The sequence below is a fragment of the Pongo pygmaeus genome, chromosome 2 (genome assembly GCF_028885625.2).
Source record: "Pongo pygmaeus isolate AG05252 chromosome 2, NHGRI_mPonPyg2-v2.0_pri, whole genome shotgun sequence".
Classification (NCBI taxonomy): Eukaryota; Metazoa; Chordata; class Mammalia; order Primates; family Hominidae; genus Pongo; species Pongo pygmaeus.
This window is the reverse complement of record NC_085930.1, coordinates 179,060,036-179,087,689: the sequence shown is the minus strand read 5'-3', so window position 1 is coordinate 179,087,689 and position 27,654 is coordinate 179,060,036. Positions and strand designations below refer to the sequence as shown.

At 41.8% G+C, this 27,654-nt stretch overlaps 1 protein-coding gene and 1 pseudogene across 2 annotated transcripts; both read right to left on the bottom strand.

Moving 5' to 3' along the window:
• Positions 1 to 101: 101 nt before the first annotated feature.
• SAMD7 (sterile alpha motif domain containing 7) lies at positions 102 to 27,398 on the bottom strand. Of its 2 annotated transcripts, none has more exons than XM_054482828.1 (9): positions 27,149 to 27,398; positions 23,523 to 23,622; positions 19,725 to 19,851; positions 17,982 to 18,106; positions 14,133 to 14,211; positions 12,078 to 12,706; positions 10,685 to 10,806; positions 2,813 to 2,923; positions 102 to 942 (listed from the first exon to the last, which is right to left on the bottom strand). In XM_054482828.1, exons 3-9 carry the CDS (start codon positions 19,808 to 19,810, stop codon positions 754 to 756), a joined length of 1,341 nt encoding a protein of 446 aa, XP_054338803.1. In that variant the 5' UTR covers positions 19,811 to 19,851; positions 23,523 to 23,622; positions 27,149 to 27,398; the 3' UTR covers positions 102 to 753. The 2 variants fall into 2 exon arrangements, with proteins under 2 accessions (XP_054338803.1, XP_054338802.1); XM_054482827.1 differs by having other exon boundaries at positions 23,548 to 23,622.
• Positions 6,027 to 7,279, bottom strand: LOC129034212 (glycosaminoglycan xylosylkinase-like; annotated as a pseudogene).
• Positions 27,399 to 27,654: the final 256 nt, after the last annotated feature.

The following is a 27,654-nucleotide window of genomic DNA, read 5'->3' as shown; positions in this document are numbered from 1 at the left end:
CGCTTCCCAGGTTCAAGCAATTCTCCTGCCTCAGCCACCCGAGTAGCTGGGACTACATTCACGCACCACCACGCCTAGCTAATTTTTTTTTGTATTTTTATTAGAGACGGGGTTTCACCATGTTGGCCAAGCTGGTCTTGATCTCCTGACCTCATGATCCACCCGCCTCAGCCTCCCAAAGTGTTGGGATTACAGGCGTGAGCCACTGCGCCCGGCCAAAACTTGAAAATTTAAGGTTAAAGCTTCTCACCTTCCCTAGCTTGGGCCTGCTTCACGCTGGAAATCTGGAATGAGAAAAGGTGGAGTCGTGGTCAGCTTCTCCATTTCTGTTCTGTACTTCTGCCCGTTCTCTTCTGCCTCTCTGTGGTTTCATTGGGTTGCCTTTATCTCTTTCAGGGTTTGGGAATGGAAAATGAGTGAAGAAAGGGAGGGAGCTCTTTTTTTTCAGTTTCAGCTCTTTTGGTTTCTTCAGAGATTTCTTCATGGAAACATCCATCTGCAGCTTTCTTGATGTTTGTAAATCTCCCCTTCATTAGCATTTGCTCCTACGGATGCATCTCCAGTCATTTGGTGCTGGGGTCATTCAGCCCTGGCAGGGAAGCCCCTTGGGCAAGTCTCCTCCATGACAGCCCCAGGAAGGCTGACTTTCTCTCCTCATTCTCCATCCAGTCCTGGGAAATCCTCACACATCCTTTGCAATATCCTAGGCTCTTTGGAAAACTGGCTAAGACTATTCCTCCTCCTTGAGGGCTTTTAGTTTCTCATACTATCTCGCTCAATTCCTTTAGGAATTATTGTATCCTGGGGACAAAAAATGCTCATTGTATCACTCCAGGAATTAGAATCCAGAAGAGGGGATGTATCTGCTGGTTGATCAAATGCTTGTCTCATAGGAAATGAAAGAGTTTTCTTGTAGAACATACTTCCCACATGCTGAGATACCTTTTAAGACAAAATAATTTGTATATAGTAACTAATTCTATGAATTTTTTTCATTAACTCAGCATTAAACACACATTGCAGAGAGGCTGAGGTAATTTCAGGCATGGAGCATCTATTAATATATGGTTGTGGGGTTCACAATTGTAGGATGTGGTGGGCTTTTTCTTTCTCTCAGAATCATAGTGTTTACAGATGTAAAACAGGGTATCAAGGTGGCTCTAACCTGGGCAGCTGAGCAATAGTGGAATTACTGAGGGGGAGAAAAGTGGATGGTGAGGTCAGGATGGTAATGGTGGTGGCATGTGAGGAGCAGCACAAATGACATAGGTCTTTGGCTTTGGCTCTGAAGGCAGTGGGGAGCTATTTTAGAATCTTGAGCAGAAAAGTGACACGATCCATCTTATATATTAAAAGGACCACTTTTACTGTTTTGTGAATCAACTCTGGGTGGGCAAGGGCAGAAGCAGGGAGAGCAGTTAGAAGGCCAATGCATGATTTCTCAAAGATTTAGAACCAGAAATACCATTTGACCCAGCAATCCCATTACTGGCTATTTACCCAAAGGAATATAAATCATTCTATTACAAAGATAAATGCACACATATGTTCATTGCAGCACTATTCACAATAGCAAAGACATGGAATCAACCCAAATGCCCATCAGTGATAGACTGGACAAAGAAAATATGGTACATATACACCATGGAATACTATGCAGCCATAAAAAGGAACAAGATCATGTCCTTTGCAGGGACATGGATGGAGCTGGAAGCCATTATCCTCAGCAAACTAATGCAGGAACAGAAAACCAAACACCGCATGTTCTCACTTATAAGTGGGAGCTGAATAATGAGAACACATGGACACAGGGAGGGGAACAACACACACTGAGGCCTGTCAGGGGTTGGGATGTGGGGAGGGAGAGCATCAGGATAAATAGCTAATGCATGCTGGGCTTAATACCTAGGTGATGGGTTGATAGGTGCAGCAAACCACCATGGCACACGTTTACCTACGCAACAAACCTGCACATGTACTCCATAACTTAAAATAAAAATTAAAATTTAAAAAAAAGAAGGCCAATACAGTCATCCAATGAGAGACAATGGTGCCTGAGACTAGGATGGAGTGGTGGAGGTAGTGAGAAGTGGAGTGCTGGGGTTGGCTAACTCACAAGAGCCAATTATTAAATGTTTAGGAAGTTTGCAAGCCAGTTGTTAAATACATCATTATTAAAAATTAAGTCAAAGCATCATATTAAATAAATTATGTACAACAAAAGTAATACATGTTTAAAGCTCATCACTTTTTAATTGTTTTTACCTAATTATTTTACTATTATTATTACTTCTACTCTTGACGTTATTTACACCTATTATATCTGAGATTGTATCTGGTAGAAATACTCTAAAGTGGGGCGCTGCTGTGCATCTCTTCCCATTTCAGGATAGTCACCCCCAAGTGTCATGGGCCTGGAGCGAGGAGGGCAGCACTCCCGAGTGGGATGATGATTTCTCGGAGGATGACAGTATTCAGTGACCGTGGGAGTTTCTCAGTCACAGTGGGAGTAATTTACACCACAGAAATTGGAGATGCTACAAATTGGCGCTCATTTTGTTTTCAAAGATAACTACTTGTTAAACATTTACCAGTGCATCCCTGCTTATCATCTTCCCAGTTATATCTAGGAATGTGTACCACCATCCCATCCAATGTTTTCAGGGTCCCTCACTTCTATTATGTCCTCAACAACAGAGGGAAAACAATAAAGAAGTTAAATAAGTATTATTTATATTACAAGATAAAAGTAACATATTTGTATTAAGCTTCATGCCATTAATACATAATTAATTATATAAAATCACCATACCTGGGATTGAATTTTTAGTGCCGGCCCTAGCTTTAATCCCATAGTGCCTCGAAGATGCTCTTCTGTGAGTAATGGCAAAGTTTCTCCATCAATTGCATGATCTTTAAATACCTTCATAAATACAAAAGGTGTTAACTCTGTCTGAATGTCTTTTTTTAAAAAAATTCTTTTACCACCTAGATATTTTAGTTTTGGAGAAAACATTAAGACTGCTTGAGGATGACAGAAAAATTTGTAAAACCTTTTTTTAGTTGCTCTCTTTTCTGTGCTCAGTAGCACATTGCTTGTGCTCCTTAATAACCTTTGTAATCAACTGTAATTCTCTGTTTATAGAACTCAATTCCAACCAGGAATAGTGATTATTTGAGGGCCAGGTCTGTGTTTCATTGACCAATGTACCCCTAATACAGAGGCTGGCATATGGTAAGAAGATGTACAATAAATATTGCTGGAGAAATGAATGAATGAGTAAATGCTCTAAGTAAAGGGATGTGGGTAAAACCTGTTACAGATAAATTTCATGTCTCACATTTACAGATGTGGTATCCACTGGCCATGCCTTAGATGCATGGTAAAGGGAGGAGAGGGAAATGCTGCTGAGAACTTTCCCTACAGGACCTTTCCAGCAGGTCTGCTAGTCCTGAAACTGTAGTGGACATGGCATGCCTTCCTTTCTCTGAAAGCCAGGAAGGCTGCTGGTGGACAAAGATTCCAGGCAGATAGAGGGATACAAAATCTAGGCAGATTGATAGGACCGTAATTTCATGATTTTCAACTTCAACTTGCCCGGAAATCCTTCTATATTCACTGTTAAGCTTTCTCTCCCTTCTATTTCAAGCTATCTCCACCCTCCTCAAACTTTAGACTTTGTAGGCAGAGCCTTCCCTCATTTTCAGTAGATCATAGCGCTTCCTAACTAAAAAAACAAAAACAAACAAACAAACAAAAAAACCAAAAAAAAAAAAACCCAGAAAACAAAAACCAGTAGATAAGAACTCCCTCTAATTCTGACCAATGAATCAAAAACCTTTATTTTCTCCCACTGTCACGATACAATGGAAAAGAGGTCTCTCCACCATTTAAAGACGATCTCTCCACATATACTGTGGGTCCTCACCCCTCCCACTTCCAGAGGGGATAGATAATTCCCTCTTTTCTCTTCAGTCTCTCCTCTTCTGCTGGCTCTTTCCCATTGGGATTTAAATAAGTCTCCACCATCATTAAACAAACAAAAATAATGAAAATACTCAAACTCCATTTCCAAATGCTGCCTCATGTCTCTCACTCCCTTCACAGCCAGATTTCTCCAGAGGGTTTCGATGCTCCCTGCTTTCACGTTCTCATTTCCCAGTCATTCTGCAGTCTCAGGGAATCTGAGCTCTGCCCCGACCATTCCATTAAGCCTGCTTTCCTCAGGCTTCCGGGTGCCTCTGTCCCACCAAACATGCAGACATTTTGCAGTTGTTCTATTTCTGAAGTTCCTGGCTGCATCTGACATTGTTGACTGTGCCTTCATGAACAGTGCTTGCTCTTCCTTTCTGTCATGAGGCTGCTCCCTCCTGGGTACCCCTGTTCTCTCCTTCAAGGTCACCTCTGCCAGCTCTTGTTTCTTTGTCCATTTTTATAGGTTAGGGTTTCTTAGGCTTCTGACTCAGGTCCCTTTGGTCTTCCTGATTCATTTCAGCTTTGCTCAGCTTTAATGATGGGCTGTATATGCTGAAGGCTCCCTAACGTGTATCTTTAACTCAGAAGCTAAATCGTGCCAATTTGGCCTCTTACATAGTTTTCATTGTGCTGTGACCGGGCAGCATTGAGTTCCAATGCAGAGTCCCACAATTACCGTGTTCCCCCACCCACAAAAGCACAGATTCTGTCTCCATACCACGCGGTCACTTCTGGGGGATGGCAGAGGGATGGTGTGGGCAATTCCAGACTATCTTTCCTACCCCCTTCAGTGTCTCTTTCAGTAACATGAAGTTAAAACCAGGTACTGTGATTGCTCATCTGATTTTTCGTTCTTATGAAGATGGATTTTTTTTGTGTGGATTGTTGCTCCACGTGGTGTTCCGGAAGGGAGGACTATCGGTGGAGGCTTCTTTTTGGCCATCTTGCCCTGCCTCCTGTAGGTTGTGTTCTTATCCACCTGCCCCCACTGCTCCCGCCCTGGATAGAGCTCCATTATTGCTCATCGGAAGAGGCTTCCCCTCTGTCTTGTCCTCTTCAACTTGTTTTCATAAAAGCAACCTGAGTGACCTTTCTGCAATATAAAGCTAACCATGCTGCTTCCTACTTAAAACCTGACTGCCTCCAGGATAAAGTCACAATCCTTCACTGGGTCTTCAGGGCTCTGTGACCTGGCCCTGTCCACCTCTCCAGTCTCGTCTTGCTGTCCTCACCTCTCTCACTTTGGCCCTGGCCCTCTGTAGCACTGGGAACTACTCTCAAAGTCCCAACCATATTAAAGTTTTCTCTGGCTCTGGCCCTCACCTGGAAATTCCTCCTTTATCTCCCTCCTGCCTCACCTCTCCTCTTGACTTTCAGGTCTCCCTTTAGAGGCCTCTTCCTTTAGGAGGCCATGAGTCCTTCATATGTGTTCCCACCATGCTCTGTACCCACCTTTCGCAACGCACTCGTATGGATGTGGGATCGCTCACTGGTGCCCCTCTTCTGGACTATGAGTGCCACAAGAAGAGGAACCACATTGGTCTTGTTTCCACTCTGTGCTCCGTGCCTCAGAGGGCATGACTCAGGACCAGCTAAAAAGTAGAATCTTCTTGGAAAGCTCCTGTACTGGGAACCTTGTGTTCTAATAGATTTTAGTTTTGTATGTTTATATATTTTTTTCCACAAAATGCACCAGTGTGGAGAAAGGACTGAAATGTTCAACTCAAAACACACACTCCAGAGCCAATTCCGGTATTCATCTATGCAAATGTCTGATTGTCCTTTGGCCTGGGAATTAAGACTGACCAACTATGATGCCTGTTGCTAGAATGGGCAATTGCTCAGGGATTCAGAAGGTGATTCAGCAGGAACACTTCCATGCTCTGAAACTTGTGGTCTTTTCTTTAGTTTCTACTACGGAAAACGCCAAAGACATCCAAGGCTGCCCTGTCCCCTGTCACCAGAACTTGCTGCTGGCCATTTCCAATCCATCTCATACCATTTGGAATTGACTGTGCTGCTTCTCTATCTTTGTAAAAAGAAATTTCACTTATTTTGTGTTGAGAATTACAAGTGGGAGAAAGCATTGTGTCTTCCACCATACAGTGTCCATCCCAAACTGGTCAGTGCACTGCTCCATGGTGGCCAGGACACTCAGGAGCCACTGGTCCATGGTGTCCAGACAAGGATCAGAGAGCACTGGGTAGAGGGGGTCATGGGCCATGGCAGATTTTAAGGTAGACTTCAGCACACTGTTCTTTAGGTAGTTCCGTCTGTTCCAGGTAGAAACCTGAGTGATGCCACACTGATAGAGGGGGGAAAGAATGCTTCTTTCATCCAGCAAGGGGTTCCCAAAGCTTTTGTCGTTATCAAGAAGGATGAGCATACTGGCACCCTCATTATCTTGAAAGTTCTTATAGTAATGGCAGTCAGCATTGTCCATCAGGTAATCAAAGACAGCTGTGTTAATGGTGTCCAAGCGGCACAGGCCAGAGTCATAAAGGGACGTTTTCTTCACAGCCTCACAGTAGCTCTCATCATACTCCCACCTGGCCAATTTGCCTTTTCAGTAAGTCCTGGCCCACGGGTGTCAGTGTTTCTGGAGAGGCCACACATCTGGAAGCCAAAGTGTGACAGATTTTTCCATTGTGTCTCCATCGGCACAAGCTGATTCTGTTTCTCGGTAGTAATAACATTTCCCATAAAAACAAGTATTGTTTCCTACAGTTAGGAAGGGGCTCAACAGCTGCTCCATGGTAACAGGCTTGAACTCTGTCTGAAGATGAACAAATCTGCCCACCATCAACAGTGCTCTGGGACACCCACAATCCTGTCCAAGTGAAAGGCTGCTACCTCTGCATTGTGTGTATCATAACCGGCATATGGTTCCCTTCCACTACATAGTCTCGGCTATACTACTTAGGTTCGAAAACAACTTTCTGTTCCCTTTCAAGGATCAGTAAGGCTTTCAGCTGTGTCCCTTTATAACCCACATCAGCTTTAATAATTTGCTTGGTGGCCATGGCATGCATGATTGCCCCCAGCTCTGGTGTCTCTTCACAGTACACTTCCTGGGGAACCACCCACTGGGCTGCAATCTCCTAGGAAGACTGCAACGTGTGGTCCAACTTGGGTGACAGCTCCATCCACTAGCCAGTCATCATTCGGTGAGAAGCCCTCAGGTGATCAAGTGGTGAAACGCCGCTTGGCAGTTGATGTATCTAAGTCGTCAATCAGGAAAACTTTGGTGAAGATAAAGACGACAAGAATTGCTAACAGCATGACTCTCTGCTTTAGCTTCATGTCGACCTCTTTTCCTCTCCCCCGACCCACTCTCTGGCTCACTTATCAAGGAGAGCCGGTGCTAACGGTTAGTAAGGAGATTCCATCATTACACACATTGGTCCATTTGTGGATGCACCTTCCACAGTTCCCGTTGGGCCCTAGGCTTGCTCGTGGCTGCCCACGCAGTGCAATGCAGCATGGCCCCCAAGGAGGGGCAGCCCCAGGCTGCGCTTATCACCCCAGCCACTGCCACCACCACTGCAGCTCCCACCACTCCCTGGCCACCTCTCTCAGCGCTAAGCCAGTCGTCCCCCCACAAACTGCATTAAGTAATTATTTATTTTCCTATTTTCATTAAGCAAATTATAGAAAATGGCTAATATATAGAAAATGGCTAATATAAATTAAAGAGCCAGGTGTGGTGGCTCACACCTGTAATCTCAGTTACTTGGGAGGCTAAGGCTGGAGGATCACTTGAGCCCAGGAGTTTGAGACAAGCCTGGGCAACATAGTAGACCCCCATCTCTTTAAAAAAAATTAGCTGGGTGTGGTACTGTGCACCTGACAATTTGTGAGCATCCAAAGGAGGAACCACGTGGATAAATTTTCAAGCAGAGGTAGGTTGGCAGCCAGGGGACTGAAATGTGTGAGGATCTAACCCTCAGCCATGGTGGATGTACTCAGGGCCTGGGGCGAGGACACAGACATGTCCCTGTCGCTCAGATGTACCCCTTTGTTTCTCACCTAGCAGTTTGGGCCATGTGTGATGATATAAATGTGCACATATTTTCAGTAATTTCAGTTCTTTTTAGAGAGAGGATATTTTATCTGCTCAGTCCTCTGAACTAGACATTTACCTGGAACAAAATATGTTGCAGGCTCTCCTGAATGTTCCTTAACAGCTGAGCCACCAATCCTTTCTATACACCTATTTAAAAGAGTTCATTTGCACTCGGGGCTTTGGGTTCTAGTTGTTATTTTTTTTCTGCTGAATTTCTTTTTCTACCTACAGGAGGTGAGTGGTGAGAAGTTGCTGAGTAGGCACCTAAGGCAGAGATGGGGAGTAAGAGGATAGTTGGGGGACAGTGGGTTTAACGACAGCTAATCTCAGCACCTTGGTCCAACTCATTCAAAGAAAGGGGCTATGGGGCTGGGTGTGGTGGCTCATGCCTGTAATCCCAGCACTTTGGGAGGCCGAGGTGGGCGGAACATGAGGTCAGGAGTTCGAGACCAGCCTGGCCAACACGAGGAAACTCTGTCTTTACTAAAAATACAAAAAATTAGCCAGGCGTGGTGGTGTGCACCTATAGTCCCAGCTACTTGGGAGGCTGAGGCAGGAGAATCACTTGAACCCAGGAGGCAGAGGTTGTGGTGAGCAGAGATGATGCCACTGCGCTCCAGCCTGGGCGACAGAGCAAGACTCCATCTCAAACAAAAAAAAAAAAAAGAAAGGGGCTATGAGTAACTATGAGTAACACCTGATGGGACATTTTAGACAAGCGTCCTTGTGAGAGTGGGGTACAAGCAGTGCTGCTTCAGGGCTGTTGCATCCAGAGCATAAAGTAACATCACAGAGCATAGCTGGGGGCAGGCACAGCAGAGCAGTGACATCTTTCAGTTGATGCCACCTGCTGTCACTTGGAGGGAGTATACTTTAATGGGGAAACTAAAGCAGGACTTGATCCTAAACAAATTTGAGACACATCTAGAAATAATTGGTACCACTTCTTGGGGTGGGGAAGAGGGCACTGACATCCTGTCAATGAGAGATAATGAGTGAGCAGGGTTTGGAGTACTCATGTTTGTGTGACTTCTGTGTACCCATAAGGGGACATTTGGGATTTTAAACTATGAAAAGCATGTAATATTATTTATTACAAGAGCTATTATTATAAATTGCACTTTTCTGACTATGGATCACTAAGAATAATCAGAGTTCAAATTCGATGTGCCAGATCTCAGCAATCACATGCTTATTAAATAAGTGTTGCTCTTCTGGTTGTTATCAGAATTTAGCAACTTAATTGAACCCGTGGTTGACATGGCACTTGAAGTGGTATAGATAAATTTAAAAAGTGGCTTACCCATGACTAATGACTAATTTTTAAAAATAAGGTTATAACCATTGAACAGGGTAGAGTAGGCCAAAAACTTTTTATCAGGTTGTGCAAAAGACAAAAATGGGTGACTTGAAGAATACAACTTGCTTCATAAGTAACTTGAGGTTTGGCCGTCTCTTGGGTATAATGATGAAATTCATGTTTATTGAGTACTTACAAGGTGCCATGCACTCTAATGCTCACAAAAATCCTCTGAAAATGTATTATTATGATTATCTTCATTTTACGGATAAAACAACTGAGGCACAGAGAAGACAGGCAACTTGTCCTAGGTCACACAGCCAGAAAATAGAAAAGCCAGGATTTGAATTTGTACTTTCTGGCTTTGGAAGCTATATGCTTAGTAACTACTCTATATAGCTTTTCCATAAGTCCCATAAACTGAACTATAAAATAATAATAATAAAAAGAAAAAGAGTTAACAGTATCTCACTGTAGACAAACATTTCACAAAACAGATCTGGAAAATAATCAGCTCTAGTATCAATTAATTATGATGTAGTTAAATCTTAATGTCCTTTTCTTGCTTTCTTTTCTTTAACATGCAAACCAAAAATGATACTAGATTTAGTAGGCACTTTATTGCTTAGAATTGTATTATTAAATAACTCAAAAAAGTAAACTATATGCATGAAAAGGTAGCATTGACATAAACTTCAAAATTTTACCAACCTATGACTTTTGTCACAAATTTTTCAATATTAGTGAGGCTAGTTTTATTTCTAACTGCCCTGATAGTGCATTATAGTTTTTTAAAATGGTATTTTATGCCAGATTGAATATGTTGTATGCATTTTTATATATTGTCCCAGCATAAATACAGAATTTAAAATAATGAATTTCCTACTTTTCAGATATTGCCTTCTTGTTCTTTTTAGAATGAAGTATATATTCCTGTTACTTACAGTGAGTAACCTAAAACTTCTCACCCAGAAGTCTGTGCTCCAAAAATGTTTGCTATGTGGATAAGTAGGGAATGCAGTCATTATTTCCCATTCTTTTTGGATGTTCAACTTCTGAATCTTCTTCGAATTTTGGGGGAATTCCTACTTCTTAGGAGTCTTGATAGGAAAGAAGCTAAAGACAGATAATGGCTTTCCCAGCCTCCCCTGATGCTGGGGTGTGGGTGTATGACCCAAGTTCCACTAATCAGAGACCTGTCCCAGGGTAGATATTGGCATAAAAAAGAGAGATTAGTAGGAATCCTTTCTGGAGGCACAATGCAAGTTTGACCTAATTCATTATGCAGGAAAGATATTTCAAACTGTTTTTCTTGTATGGAAATACTTAAACATTAAGTCACCTGAGCATAGTCTGAACAACCTGGAAGGCTGCTAATGAAGCTGTGCACATCATCCACGGTCCACTTCTGAATATCTTCATCCAAAGAAAGATTCCCCCCAGTTGTAACCAGTGCAAGTGTTCCTTTAAAATGGAAAGAAATTGTGGCATAAAATACATACAGGTTTATGTATAGTTACATTAATTTCCTTATATTCTATCACCCCAGAGTGGTCTTGATTTGCAAACTCCTTACAAGATAGTAAGAGTTACTAGGAGATGTTTTCTAAAAGCTTCAGCTGCCTCCTTTCTGTTCTTTCTCTGAAAAGATCTTTACTGATAGCATTTATTGTAAGTAAACAAGTTCCAGGTTTGCACCAGCTTCTCTCAGATTCCAACAGAAATGCCCCATGGATTCTATTCTCCAGATTAATGTTACTATGTTTTTGTGATAGGTGATTATCATGCTTTCGAGATGAGACAAGAATTTAGCTACATTTTCATCAGAATGGCAAATTAACACTTTGTAGGGAAGCAGTTGGTATGGTGGCTGTATTACATACCCTTCACAATCCCTGTGTCTTAAAATATTTTTTTTTTTATCTAAAGGAGTTCTAAAAAACTATTCAGTGTGTGTTTCTGGCATGAAGTGCGTTAACATTTTTAAATTTGAGAGTATCAACAGTATTGGACACTGAAAGGTAATACTTCTGCTTAATTGCCTGTTTTTTCATATACTTAAATACCAGGGAGACAGAATTCACACTTTGAAGCAAGAAGCCTCTCTGCTTTGTGTTGAAGAAATGAACACTAAATTACATTAAAATCTTAAATTAAAATTCTATTATGTTTCCCAAGATATTTACCTTCTCAGCCTTTTTTGAAAATTCTCTATATAGCAAAATATAAACAGAGGCTAGTTTCACTGATATGGCTTATTAGCACTGATAGAATAAAATGATGCTAAGAAAAGGTAATTCCAAGCAGGATTAAGAAAAAGAAAGATAAAGCCGGGCGCGGTGGCTCACGCCTGTAGTCCCAGCACTTTGGGAGGCCGAGGCGGGCGGATCACGAGGTCAGGAGATTGAGACCATCCTGGCCAACATGGTGAAACCCGGTCTCTAATAAAAATACAAAAAAATTAGCCGGGCGTGGCAGCATGCGCCTGTAGTCCCAGCTACTCGGGAGGCTGAGGCAGGAGAATGGCGTGAACCCGGGAGGCGGAGGTTGCAGTGAGCCGAGACCGTGCCACTGCACTCCAGCCTGGGCGACTGAGCGAGACTCCATCTCAAAAAAAAAAAAAAAAAGAAAGAAAGATAAAAAGAGGCAGGATGGTTACAGTTTATTATGTAGTAACCTACGGACTTGGCAACCTGTAGTTAATGAGGATCTGCCATTGGCCCCTGGACACCCACCTGGCAGAGATGGTCGAGGAACTGGAGGGCAGACCCCATTCTTTTCATCACGGGTTGCAAAAATCTGCTCTGAAGCCTCCTCTTTCCCATCGTCCCAGGCCTTTGCTTTCAGGGTAGTAGTGTGAGACCCCCAGGGTTTCCTATGGGTGGGCTCGAGCTCTCCACGGGTGTTGGCAAGAGCTGTCGTTGGCTTTTCATTCGTTTCACTTGACTTCTGGTTGCTGGGTGCTTCAATTTCTGGGTCTTTTGCATAATGATCCTCTTCATAGGGAACTGCATGAGTCTGACCTAGGATTTTTTCTTCTGCTTGACTTTTGGAACTCTCAGCATCACTGTCTAGAGCTTTTTGATTCCCTGTATTTTTCCTGAGTCGACGACATCTCTGCCCCCAGCTCTCCTCAAAGTGTGGTGCGGTTGCCGCTGGCACGGGGTTTCCCTGAAGGTTTCTGAGGGTGCCTCTGTGAAAGTGCAGGTCACCGGCAGGGAGCATGCTCCTGCCATGGTAGGCAGTGGGGGCAGCTGGGACACCGGAGCCGTAGAGGACGGGTATCCCTAGGCCTGCTAGTCCCTTGGGATTAATTTTTTCCATTCTCCTTTGCTGGTAAATAGCATACATTTCCATTTCTGTCCTAAAAACAAAACAATATATTTTATACAGCCCAAGAAAACTACTATAAATGTAATTTTAATGACTCCTTGCCTTCCCTAAAATAGTCCTCACACTGTTTATCTGAAGTTTGTTTGGTGGAAACGTCAATCCCCCACAAAGCCACTGGGAAGGAGAGTTTTGAGTAAGATCTGAAGCTTTGTCTGAGTCTCACAATGGAAGTCCAAAGGCCAGTCTTTAGAGTGTTACCTCTAAACAGACGAGGCAAATTTAGCAGGGATGGGGCTTATGCAGCACAGCTAGTTCCTTGCCAGAGATTAATCCTCAAAAAACCTAAAGTACAGGGAAGAGGTTTTCAAACCCTGCAAAATAATCTTAGTGAGATTCAAGAAAGACAATTAGACATTGCAAGTCTCAGTATTTATAAATAAATGCAAGTGGCTGGGGAAGAGTGGAGGGAAAGACTCGGTAGTTTTGCTTACTTCACTTTGCTTTTTGGTCCTCAACTGGACCCCTTTGGGTTCAGCGATGAGAAAGTTGACTCTGCCTTCTCTTACCCTGGGGCCATACCCTATTCATTGTTATACTTTTCTTTCTCCTGGGTACTACAGCCGAAGGCCACTGTTGGGCTGACATGGGTGTTGTCTGAGCTCTGATGGCATAATCTGAAGTCAGGCAGGCAAACTTGGCTCCTATCTTTGCGCAAAATTGAAGTCATTTAAGACAGTAATGCCAATATGAATTTCAGAGGAGTCGTAGGCATTTTAATTATGGGACACTGATGGTCTTTTGCAATCTGTGTACTAATACTACTGTTAGCTTCACTGTGTGATTTCTTTTTATTTGTTCGAGACGGAGTCTCACTCTGTTGCCCAGGCTGGAGCACAGTGGCGCAATCTCGGCTCACTGCTACCTCCTCCTCAGTTCAAGCAATTCTCTGCCTCAGCCTCTTGAGTAGCTGGGATTACAGGCGCCTGCCACCACGCCTGGCTAATTTTTTTGTATTTTTAGTAGAGATGGGGTTTCACCATCTTGGCCAGGCTGGTCTTGAACTCCTGACCTCATGATCCACCCACCTCGGCCTCCCAAAGTGCTGGGATTACAGGCCTGAGCCACTGTGCCCGGCCGTGATTTCTAATCTTGCTTTTATCCTTAACCAACCTGCATACATGTTTGTATTCATTTCTTTTTCTTTCTTTCTTTTTTTTTTTTTTTAAGTGAAAGCAAGTTTATTAAAGAAAGTAAAGGAATAGAGAATGGCTACTCCATAGGCAGAGCAGACTATGTTTCTTTTTGTAATCTGCCTGAAATACTTTATGTAAGTAATTTGTGTGTGTGTATTTATTTGTTATATATATTCATCTATTCATTTGTTATATGAAGATAACAAGTGAATAAATGAGCAAGTGAATGAATAGAGAATAAATAAAACAACATTGCCAAATTACCTGGCAGTATGATGCCTTTGAATCATTTCATTCCTTCTGGCCACTGCCTTTATGGATTCGGGTGGTAAAATGCCCCAACCTTAAAAGAGAAAACCACCATCCCACCCCAGAAATAAATTACAAACATGCATTTGAAAATAATAAAATAAACTATAACAATGTAAAACAGTATCTGAAAAAAAAAAACCAAACCAGCAATTGCGCACAATTTTGGAAATGGTATCAGATCACTGCAGTTCGGTATCTTAGAGTCACGTTGGTGATAGCATGACAAATACCAGATAATTTTTTGTTCTTTAGTTGTTGGTCTCATGACTGGTGGCATTTTCCTGCCATACTTTAATGGGAAAAAGATGAAGTGATTTGTGAATCTCGTGATCTGTGCCTTTTTTGGTCTTTTAAAAATATATGTATTTTTTGGGTACAACGTGATGTTTTGATATATGTATACATTGTGGAATGATTAAATCAAGCTAATTACCATATGCCTCACCTCACATATTTATCACTTTTTGTGGTCAGAAGATTTACAATCTATCCTTTTTTTTTTTTTTTTTTTTGAGACAGAGTCTCACTCTGTCATCCAGGCTAAAGTGCAGTGGTGTGATATTGGCTCACTACAGCCTCCACCTCCCAGGTTCAAGCAATTCTCTTGCCTCAGCCTCCCGAGTAGCTGGGATTACAGGCGCGTGCTACCACACCCAGCTAATTTTTGTATTTTTAGTAGAAATGGGGTTTCACCATGTTGGCCAGGCTGGTCTCGATCTCCTGACCTTGTGATCCACCTGCCTCGGCCTCCCAAAGTGCCGGGATTACAGGCGTGAGCCACCGCACCCGGCCAGAAACAATTTTTATACTCACTTTACACCAAGCCAGTAAAGTGCATTAAATTGCTACTAATAATCTATCTTGAAAGAAATCATACTAGATCTTTTTTAAAAATGAGGTTCTTTGTTATCTGTAAAATCAAGGAGTTAGATGCAGTGATCACCAGGAATCCTTCTAACTGTAAAGCTCTAGGTTTTTTGTAGTTCAGTGGCTTTGAGATACTCTCTTTTAGACAGCTGGCATGCATGAAGCTACCAATTCATGGCATACTGCTCACAGACACAGAGAAAGTCTGTGCGAGAAGTCCAGTCTAGAGAGCACAATACTAACTGCCTGGATTTTAGAACCCTCTGAGGTCTGGTCTCAAGAAACCTTCTCCTATACTTTCTCTTTCCCAAATAGGCAATATCAAACTTAATGTTGGTTCAGTTGTATAATTCACTGCTACCTAACAACCCTGTTTTGTAAACAGATCCCTGTCTTAGTTTCTATTTTGCTAACTTACTTAGTAGCTCAGTTTTTGTAGCACTGAGGCCTTATCTCACCCGTGCTTTCTCTTATACTTCAGCCTTAAGGTTGGAGACCTGACGTAAGTCCAGGCTGGAGTGCAATGGCATGGTCTCGGCTCACTGCAACCTCCCCTTCCTGGGTTCAAGTGATTCTCCTGCCTCAGCCTCCCAAGTAGCTGGGACTACAGGCATGTGACACCACACCTGGCTAATTTTCATATTTTTAGTAGAGATGGGGTTTCACCATGTTGACCAGGATGGTCTCAAACTTCTGACCTTGTGATCTGCCCGCCTTTGCCTCCCAAAGTGCTGGGGTTATAGGCATGAGCCACCATGCCCGGCCTGCAGTGCAGCTGTTTTACTAGTCTATTGGCCTGTTGTCTGTAATCATGGGCTACAGATTACTGGGTTATTGTTGCCAGGTGGCTTCCATCCAGGATCTGCTGTTGGACTGTCTCCTTTGGTCCTTGAACCAATTTACTGGGTGGGCCCAGTTCCAGATCTGGCCCTTGCTTGGATGCTTGCTCTCGTTGCAGTTAAATGGATTCGTGACCTGTGGTAGAGTTGCAGTTAAATGGATTCGTAACCTGTGGTAGAAACATGCTCAAATCCAGGCAGGCCAGTCTCTTCCCTGACCCAGGCGTGAATCCTATTTCTTTTTGTGTCAGGCTTTCCCTTCACATTGCTCCCATCTATTAAGAGTTGTTTAAATTGTGGAGCAGGGATAAGCATATACTTATGAATATGGTTTTGGTGGGGATAGAAGATACACCAGTTTGAGCTTCAACATTTTGAGGAAATTCTCACCTCCCAGTCTCTCCTGAGCCCTCACAAGTCATGTTTTCACCAACACGACTCTACTGAAATTGCTCACATCAAAATCTCTGATGACCTCCACATAGCGCTAGATCTAATGATGTATTCTCAGTTTTCATCTTACTTGCTCTGCAGATGGAACACTTGACACAGTTGCTCACTCTCTCCTTAAAATAGTCCAATGTAAAATGACTGTAAATCTTCTGACCACAAAAAGTGTTAAATATGGCTGGGCGTGGTGGCTCACACCTGTAATCCCAGCACTTTGGGAGGCCGAGGCAGGTGGATGACTTAGGTCAGGAGTTCCAGACCAGCATGGCCAACAGGGTGAAACCCTGTCTCTACTAATAATACAAAATTTAGCCGGGTGTGGTGGTGCACACCTGTAATCCCAGCTACTTGGCAGGCTGAGGCAGGAGAATCGCTTGAACCAGGGAGGTAGAGGCTGCAGTGAGCCGAGATTGTGCCATTGCACTCCAGCCTGGGCAACAAGAGTGAAACTCCATCTCAAACAAACAACAACAAAAAAGGTGATAAATATGTGAGATAAGGCATATGGTAATTAGCTTGATGTAATCATTCCACACTCCTGGGAGTGGCCTCCAGGCCTCCAGGCCTCCAGGTCACCATGCTCTCCTGGATTTCTTGCTACCTCACTGGTTCCCCTCACTTGTTTTGCTTCTCCCTTGCTTGCTTTTCCTCATCTCTGGACTCTGTTAGTGGGTTCCACAGATGCTCCTTTTACCTCTTCTATCTGCACTCTCTCCATAGGTGATCTTATCTAGCCTCATATATGCTGATTACTTCCAAAAGTATATCCCCAAGTTGTCCTCAGACGTTCTCCCTGCAATTCCGCTGCCTTTGTGACCATGCCGCTTGGGTGTCTGTTGGGCATCTCAGACGTAATGTGAGCAAGCTGAGCCTCTGATTCTCTCCCTCCTCAAGAACTCTGTTCCTTCCACAGTCTTCCTCAACTCAATGAGCAGCGACTCCATCTTTCCAACTACTTGCACCAAAATTTTTGATGTCATTTTCAGTATCTCTTTCTTCCACCTTCCACATACACACTGTGAGAAAATCCTGTTGTTTCTACAATCAAAATAATTACAGGATTTAACCACTCTTTATTATTGCTACTGCCACCATCCACGACCAAGCCGTCATAATCTTTTAGCTATTCTAATAGCCCACTAATTCCCATCAGTTTATTCCCAGAACTTTGATCCCATCAGGTTTGTCCTCATCTCAGAAGACAGAATTATTCTGGTAACATTTAAGTCAAACCATGTTGCTCTTTTGCTCAAACCCCTTGATGGCTTCCCTTTTTACTCAGAATAAAAGCCAAATTCTCACTATGACCATCGGGCCCATGTAAACTGCCTTAAGCCCCGTTAATTCTCAGATCTAATCTCCTCATAACTTCATCAGTTCCTCATGTGTAAGGTAAGACAAATAGTAATACTGCAGCTCTTCATGTTATTCATGAATAAATTGATACTTAGAGGAGTTAAGCAGCTTACACTTAGTCACACAGTGGTAGCACCATGATCTGAACCTAGGTGGTGACTACAGAGGCTACAGAGACAACCACCACACAGTCCTGCCAAAATTTAGCAGTAAAATGATGGCAAACTTAATGTATCCATCCAGTTCAAAATGACTCCACAGATGAGAGCCAAACTTCTATTGCTCATACCTGGGTAGATCCGATTGGACAACACATTTGGCATATTTGTGTTTGGTAGAACAGAGGATCCAAATTGGGAAGGAATGCAAAACTGTCTTGGGTCAGTTGGAGCTACAGTGGAAGGCAATACATCTCTGAGAACAAAAAGATATAAAATAAAATAGGTAAAATGAGGTTGGAGTACACAATTTCCATGGCTGAGACAATGAGATTTTGTTATTGCCATATGGGATTCTATCATCTCTTCCCAAGATGAAATACAAAAGTCCTGGAGTCTTTATGAGTTTATGGAGAAATATGGTGGAAAGATCGGGAAGTACTCTGCTAATGAAGGATTGACCCAGCTGACAACAAAATGAGAAGGCAGGAAAGGAAAGTTTCAGGGATGTCTGGAAAAAATATTTAAATAAATCAACACTGCTCTGATTTTTCATGACCAACAGTCTACTCTGACCACAAATTCTTTTCTCATTTAATGGACATACTTTGGTTGGGTTTGCCATCTGGGATTAATGTTTGAGCACCTGGGTGGACAACTTATTTTTCTAAACTTTAGTGGTCTCTAGAAGTTCCACTTTATTGTTCATACTCCATAAACAAGAATAAATGAGTTCTGCTTTCTCTCCTGAATGTCAAAATATTCTAAACAAAAACAAACAAACAAACAAACAAGGGAAGGTAAGTTATTTCCAGAGTGTGCAACCCAAATACTTATAATTTACTTTTTATTGAAAAGAAAGAATTGTTTCTTCACAGGAAATCCAGGGTACCCAGTTGTTATGGACTTGTTTCCCCTCCCCACCAAAATATTAGCATGTTGAAGCCTTAACCGCTAATGTGACTGTACTTGGAATAGGGCCTTTAAGGAGGTAATTTCGATTAAATGATATTATAAAGGTGGGGCCCTAATCCAATAGTACTAGTGTCCTTTTAAGAACAAGAGATACCAGGGATCCCTTTCTGCAAATGCACACTAGGAAGGGCTATGTGAGGATACAGTGAGCAGGTGTCTGCCTGTAAGCCAGAAAAAGAGACCTCACCAGACACCAACCCTGCAGCACCTTGATCTTGGACTCCCAGCTCCAGAACCACGAAATAAAGTTCCGTTGTTTAAACCATCCAGTATGTAGTATTTTATTATTTTTATTTATTTATTTTTTTTGAGATGGAGTTTCGCTCTTGTTGCCCAGGCTGGAGTGCAATGGCACGATCTCAGCTCACCACAACCTCCACCTCCTAGGTTCAAGCGATTCTCCTGCCTCAGCCTCCCAAGTAGCTGGGATTACAGGCCTGCACCACCACGTCTGGCTAATTTTTTGTATTTTTAGTAGAGATGGGGTTTCTCCATGTTGGTCAGGCTGGTCTCAAACTCCTGACATTGTGATCTGCCCACCTCGGCCTCCCAAAGTGCTGGGATTACAGGCGTGAGCCACTGTGCCCAGCCGTCTGCAGTATTTTATTATGGCAGCCCTAGAAGACTATTACTCCAGTGTTTGCACCTGCACAATGCCTGTCATATAGTTTGTACTCATTAGTTATTTGCTGCGTGAGTAGGTCAAGCAGGTCTCAGAGGAGAAATGACAGCAGATGTCTTGGAGGTGAGGCCAGCAGGGTGTCTTGACTTGAATTACTGCACCACAGTTCACTGAAATAATATTAGGCAATAAAACAACACTGGACTTAACATCATTCCAAAATGTAATGATTGTCCATGTTGTTCTTTGATCAAACTATTATATTGAAGAGAAATACCTGTCCACAGTTGGAGGCCCAAATGGTGAGGGGATCAGTGGGATTGTCTGCTGCCCTGTTGGTGTCAATAAAGGGTTCACAGCCATCACCGGGTTTGTCTTCAATATCTCTCACCACTAATGGAGTTCTAAAAAGAACCAGATAGACACTTTAACAAATAACTCTACTTTTTGTGAACTATTTGAATTCTTCTTGAACACAATAAAAGCCTTTTTTATTTTCACAACACTTGGGAAGACTAGCTACATCAAGCTTTTAGTTACACAAAAACCCCAGATATAATTGTAGAACTCAGTGTTTTATCAGTATGCCCTTGGAATTTGTTGCAGAGTTCACAGGTAATATGGTACCAAACTACAAGCAATAATAAAATTAAACCAGCCTTGCAAGATTCCAGAAATACCAACGTCCTTTCTTTTTTGTTGTTGTTTTTTTTTGAGATGGAGTTTCAATTTTTGCGCAGGCTGGAGTGCAATGGTGCAATCTTGGCTCACTGCAACCTCTGCCTCCCGGGTTCAAGCCATTCTCCTGCCTCAGTCTCCGGGGCAGTTGGGATTACAGGCGCCCGCCACCACGCCCGGCTAATTCTGTATTTTTAATAGAGACGGGGTTTCACCATGTTGGCCAGGCTGGCCTTGAACTCCTGACCGCAGGTGATCCACCCGCTTCAGCCTCCCAAAGTGCTGGGATTACAGGCGTGAGCCACCATGCCTGGCCCCAACTTCCTTTCTTACAACTTACTTTGATTCTTACATTTCCAGAGGTACAAATGCACAAATTCTCCCATATGTTCAATCTTTGGAAAAATATTTCTATTTAGTTGATAAGATTTAACACCAGAAAATGAAGGAGGAGAATATTTTTAATGTCTAAAAATATATCTAATTAGAAGGGATACAGACTGCACGAGACTGTATTTAATTAGAACTAGTGATCAAATTATAGCCAAGTTTACATAAATACAAATATTCATATGCTTTACCTTCAGAAACTAGTGATCAGAAAAAAGGACTACTGTTAAAGTAGATAACATTTTTCCTGACATTTTCTTGTTCTTTAATATCCTTTGAATGATTTTAAATATAAAAACAAGTACTAGTTGAACAGGTCATTTTAGCTTCTCTTTCATTCTCAACTCCCACTTTTAAAATATCTGAGAGCTCTGAGACAGAGAGTAGAACAATGGTTACCTGGGACGGGTAGTGGGGTAGGAGGGGGAAGGGAGGATGGGTAATGGGTACAAAAATACAGTTAGAATGAATAAGATCTAGTATTTGATAGCACAGCAAGATGACTACAGTCAACAATAATGTATTGTACATTTAAAAATAACTAATTGTAGGGCCAGGTGCGGTGGCTCATGCCTGTAATCCCAGCACTTTGGGAGGCTGAGGCGGGCGGATCGTTTGAGGTCAGGAGTTCAAGACCAGCCTGGCTAACATGGTGAAACCCTGTATCTACTAAAAATACAAAAAATTAGCCAGGTTTGGTGGCGGGCGCCTGTAGTACCAGCTACTCAGGAAGCTGAGGCAGGAGAATGGCGTGAACCTGGGAGGCAGAGCTTGCAGTGAGCTGAGATCGGGCCACTGCACTCCAGCCTGGGTGACAGAGTGAGACTCCGTCTCAAAAAATAAATAAATTAAACAAACAAACAAACAAATAAAAATCAAAATAAGTATAACTGGATTGTTTGTAACACAAAGAAATGATAAATACTTGAGGTGATGGATAGGCCGTTTACCCTGATGTGATTATTATGCACTGTATTCCCATATCAAAATATCTCATGTGCCCCCGTAAGTATATACACCTATGTACCCATGAAAATTAAAAATTAAAAATAAATAAATAATTGGATTTCCTTATTGTTTTTAAAAATCTGAGATACCTGCAACTATGTTTGAAGAAAAAGATACTAGGAAGAAAATGTTCTGCTTTTCAAAGTAGTGACCTTTATTTCCTTGTGTGTATTCGATTAAATTGTGTGTTTGATTTAATTTTTAAAATAGAGGTTAATTCGTTCACATGGTTCAAATACTAAAAATATAATGGTATTTAAATATACAATCACTTTATTAGCTTCTTTTTCAGACCTAACCCCACTGATCAAATTGGAAATCCAAGTCCATGGATCACCTAACATCAGCTTTTGCCATTCATACATACACATGAAAGTTCTTTATCTCCATTTATTTTCACTGTATTTCTGTGAGGTCAGTATACTTTCCTTTCTGATAGTGGCCTCAGAGAGTTTAGTTACCACCAGACAGTCAGGATTAGAATAAAAATCTCTGCTAGGTGCCTGTAAGCCATGGAGGATGCCAGCAGAGAATACAGGCTGGGTCAGAGATGGGCTGGGCTCACAACTCTGGAGAGGACCCTGCCCTGCAACTTGAAATCTCAGATGCTCCCCATAAGATTCAGTGAACAGCTGCCTTCTTCCCTCTAGACCATTTACAACAGAACAATGGGGGACACCACTTGGTATTTCATTTTGAAAAATTGTTGAACTTTGATTTGTGTCGTGAATTGATGGTCTCTAGCAGAAGTTCGAACTTACGAGTGAGATAGAATTTTTGATGTTACAGGCTCTATTTTGTTTTTTGTTTTGTTTTGTTTTTTTGAGACAGAGTCTCACTCTCTTGCCCAGGCTGGAGTGCAATGGCATGATCCTGGTCTCACTGCAACCTCTGCCTCCTGGGTTCAAGCAATTCTCCTGCCTCAGCCTCCTCGGTAGCTGGGCTTACAGGCACTCACCACACTTGGCTAATTTTTTTGTATTTTTAGTAGAAACAGGGTTTTGCCATGTTGGCCAGGCTGGTCTCAAACTCCTGACCTCAAGTTATTCACCCACCCCAGCCTCCCATAGCACTGGGATTAGTCGTGTGAGCCACCACGTCTGGCCTATAGGCTCTATTTTGTACAGCAGTTATCTAGAACTTACTTGTCTAGCATAAAAGAAACTTTACCCATTGGACAACAGTTCTCCATTTCCATCTCCCTCTAGCCTCTGGAAACCATTATAACATTTTCTGCTTCTATGAGTTGTACTATTTTAGACACCTCAGAGAAGAAGAATCACGCAGTATTTGTCCTGCTGTGACTGGCTTTTTCACTTAGCATAATATCCTTCAGGTTCGTCCATTGTGCATGTCAAAATGTGTTAAGAGGGTAAATTTCATGTTGAGTGTTCTTGCCACAAAATCAAACAAACAAAAACAAAGGGACACAAGAAAACTTTAGGAAGTGTTGGCTATGTCTGTTACCTTGATTAAGTGATGGCTTCATGGATTATGCGTATGCCAAAACTCACCAAATTGTACACATTCAATAGGTGCAGTTCTTTTATATCAAATTTTCCTCAGTAAGGCTATTTAAAAAAATATAGAGCTCAGGCTGGGTGTGGTGTCTCACGCCTGTAATCCCAGCACTTTGCGAGGCCGAGGTGGGTGGATCATCTGAGGTCAGGAGTTTGAGACCAGCCCGGCCAACATGGTGAAACCCCGTCTCTACTAAAAATACAAAAATTAGCCTGGTGTGACACCTGTAGTCCCAGCTACTCGGGATGCTGGGGCAGGGGAATTGCTTGAACTCAGGAGGCAGAGGTGGCAGTGAGCCAAGATCGCACCACTGCACTCCAGCCTGGGCAACAGAGGGAGACTCTGTCTCTAACAACAACAACAACAACATTATATATATATGGCTCAGCTTGTATCCTATGTGATGTCTGAGACAAGTCAGGAAGAAGGAGAAGGAAAAAGGAAGAAAGAGAGGAGCAGGAATTGCTTAGAGGCTCACCACCTCTCTTCCTCATACATGTTACCTTTAGGAAAAGCCGTGGAGATGAATCACCAAAAGGAGATGAGATTGTCTCACTTTGGAATCCCCAAAGGAGGCCCTAAGACAAGAACTTAAGTACAGTAGTTTATTTGGGAGGTAATCCCAGGACGCCCGTGTGAGGGAGTAGAAAAGCAAGACCAGGAAGGGAAAAGTCAATAAAGGGTGAGTGAATTAATGTGTGGGTTTTCACTGTGGGCAACTGGTGCTCAACCCTGCTGGGAGCCCTCTAAGAAATCTATGGTACACATCTCAGAATTGTCCTCATGAAGGACAAAGAGTTGGCCCATCAACTTCTGTTGGCCATTGGTTGAGGGCACAGTTCTCCTTTGCTTATGGGTTATGCTTGAGCTAGACACAACAAGCTCCTGTGGTGCAGGAGACAACCTTCAGACTGAGAAAGGGAGATGCAGGTGCTTCAGATGGGAAATGACTTCCGTGGTTGCAGGTGAACTCAGAAGGAGGCCAAGAAGATGTAAGGTAGGGCAGCAATGGTGACTAGTGCTATTGAGGCAATGTGGCAGACTTCTAATGTCATTCCACTAGATAATTGGCACAAATGCCTTCTGAAATACCAGGTTTGCCAGGCTTAGACATATCTATATGAGGATCTGTAGGGTCCATTGTCTGCAACAAAACAGCAGGATTTTTTTTTTTTTTTTTACCATTAATCACAAGTTATGTGAAATAAGTGGGAGAACCCAGTGCTATTTGGCCAATGGGAAAGGACAAGTCTTATCTAATGTACCATTAAAGCTATCCTTGGTACCACATCTGTTCTTGATTCCACGGTTCTTGGGTCTAGCTTGCTTTCTTTTTGCAATGCCAGGGTAGTGGTTCATTGTTTTTTAATCAGTCCACCAAATTTTAATCTAAAATGCAAGCTATTCCGAGTACCTGCAGAAATGTCCACATGTCATGGAAGTCCCTGGGCAGGACGATGAGTCATTGCAGCTCCTGTGTGTTACAGTTCTGGGCTCCACTTGGCTTCCCTAGTTTCTTTTAATCCTTGCACTTATGAAGTAGTACTTATTTACTTATCACTATCATATCGATTGATGCCCAAATTTTCCTTAAAGAAAACGATTGCCTAGTTTCTTTTGTGCCTGTCATCATGCACATACCTTAAATTACATAGTTTTAACTTTTATTTTTCAGAGAAGTTTTAGGTTCACAGCCAAATAGAGTGGACAGTACAGAGAGTTTTCATATCCTCCTCCAACACACACATGCACAGCTTCCCCACTATCAACATCCTGCATCAGTGTTTACATTTGTTACAATCAGTTAAGCTACACTGACTCATCGTTGCCACCCAAAATTCATAGTTTACGTGTGGATTCTCTCTTAGTGTTGGACATTCTATGGTTCTGACAAATGTAGAATGGCATTTATCCACCATTATAGTATCATACAGAATAGTTGCACTGCCCAAAATATAATTTTGAAGCAAATAAAATCAGAATACTTTTAAGGCAACGTTCTAAGCTTGATCCGATCTTTCCCTTCGTCAGCCAGGTAGATACTTGAAACTCCAAATTTGTGTTGCCTTAAAACCATTGTTTTGAGGGTACTGAGTCATATGATCAAGCATGAGTCTTTGCGAACTTTCATGTTTTCGGGGCACCCCTTTCTATTTTAGACACATGTAGACAAATTGTAAACTAAGGTCGCTTTGCAGTAGCAGATGAAATGCTCAAGTAAAAGTACAGGCTGGAATATAAATTTTCAGTGTAGAGCGTGTCTGGTAATCCCAAAGAGAGGGAGTGCAGTCGTGCTTAGGTCTGCATTCAGGCTGGATTTCTCTGACCCAGAGCTCTAATCCTGGATGCCCAGCACATTAGGAGGATGAGGACTCCTTAATCTCTGTCTTCAGACTCTTACCCTCAACAAACCCCTCCAGGCAGCACATAGACGATTTACCTAGTGCTAATTCTGTCTCAACTGATTAGGGCAGTAGTAGTAAGACATGAACTTCATGAACTAAAGCCCTTGCCAAATCAGCAGATATTCACGGAATGATTTCCCAGTGCCCAGGAGCCAGGTGCCAATTTTATTATATTTGTCTGTTATTGGCTATACTGTGATCATTCATTAAAATCAGTGCAATTTGAGTTTAGAAAATCCTGGATTTGAGCAATTGTATGTAGAATATTTATGGTATGTATGATGCATGTTTTCTGATTACATACATTAAAATGAATTAATTTTTAAGTAACTGCTGTATCTGGTAAGTTTTTGTATGCGAAAAGTAGATCAGTAGAATTAAATGTTTCCACAGTTCTGAGATAAATAAATGTAAGATAAATACATGTAAATTCTTAAATTAAAATGAGAGCAATTTTTACAATTCAGGCCTGGCTTCTTGCAAGTTTTCTTGGCCTTCTCTTAGGCAGTACCCCAACAACTCCAAAGTAATTCCTCCTACTTATGTTTTGCAGAGGTCTTTGTAGCCCATCTCCTCCAACTCTGCTCTGAGCACAACCCAAATAGGCCTTCTCCCGGGTCTCTCCATATCTTGCTCCCCTTCCCATCTCTGCCAAGGACAGGGGAGAACTTTAGAAAGACAGTTTATACTGAAGCACTTGGCAGTGCTGCTAAAATGTATTTCACTTTTCCTAAAGGGATAAGCTTTAGTACTTTTCTAACTGCATTTCACCATAGCACATACCCTGGAAAGCATTGAAGACAGTGGGTTACGTGCTGGCTGCTGTCACTTCTTATTTCTTCTTACTCTGGAGCTCATTTTCATTAGATCCATCCATCTCTTCTTGAAATGTCAGGTTCTAGGCACAATTACAAATATTGTAAAGAAAAAGGTAAACCTTTGACATCATTAAATAAGTCAAAATTATGTAATTTCTACTGGACTCAATATAATTTATGTGCAACTACAGTTTGTATAAATTATGTTCACTTTCTTCAAAAGATTGTGAAGCAAAGTCCATTACATATAAATCTGTAGAGACTAAAGTGAAATTCTAGCAGTACTCATATAATGGAACTGAATAGTAGGTATTTTAGTTAGATAGTCTTAAAGAATGAATTAAGGAATATCAATATAGATTTTATTTCATGATTATCATTGATTTTTCCTCAATGTTTTTCTGAAATTTTCTACTCTGACATTTCATGGTTCATACATCATGACAATTTTTGGAATATAGATATCTGTAGTAATGGGGGGCCATTAAAATAATAATGTATAGTAAATATACAGCAATAATACATAGAGGTAGGTACTTCATCTATTTGAAGATAATAAAACAACAGTAAATTTACATACAACTTTGAACTGACTTTATCTTAAATAAACTTCATTTTACTTTCACTTAAAAAACTCCAAAAACTAAGACCAGGCAGTGTTTATTTGGTAGGAGTGGTATATCATCTTTACTCGTTAGTAACTTCAGTCAAGTAGGAATTTATTAGCTCACATACTGTTAGTAATAGCCAGTAAAGTCTACACATAAACCTAAGCATTTCCTTTAAGATAAAGATGTCCTTTTATTTTATATGTGAAACATTTTACTCAGAGTAACTAGCCTCAATTTTGGACTAATCAATGTGTAGAGTTACATACTTACATCCTCTATGAAGACTTCTTGTCTTTGATATTGCAGATGGAAGAACCATACAAAGGCTTTCTGGCCTTCAACTGCAGAAGCTTCTCTGGCTGCAGGTTGAAAGATACATCTGACAATTCTTTCAAAAATGGTCTTAATTCAGTTTAACCTTGCTTTAAATAGAAATTCAACTAAGTTGATTAGTCTTATTTCATGACAGAAACTTTGCCCTCTGATATCCTCTACAGATAGGCTAAAAGATGTTAAGCCCAAGGAAAGTGCCCTGCAAGGTGCATAAACCTGTCTCAGAGCTTAGCCTTTAGTGTAATCCTTCCTTAGCCTTTAAGATGCTTTGTGGGCATTCACTTAATACCACTGTTCAACTTGACACAAAAGAAATATACTATGTGAATAAGTAATAAGCTTTTCTTTGATGGAACTATATAGCCTATCCCATATTTCCAACAGGTTTCAAGTGGAAACATTTCTTTTGCAAGTAGGAAAAAACCTAAGTTATTTTCCACAGA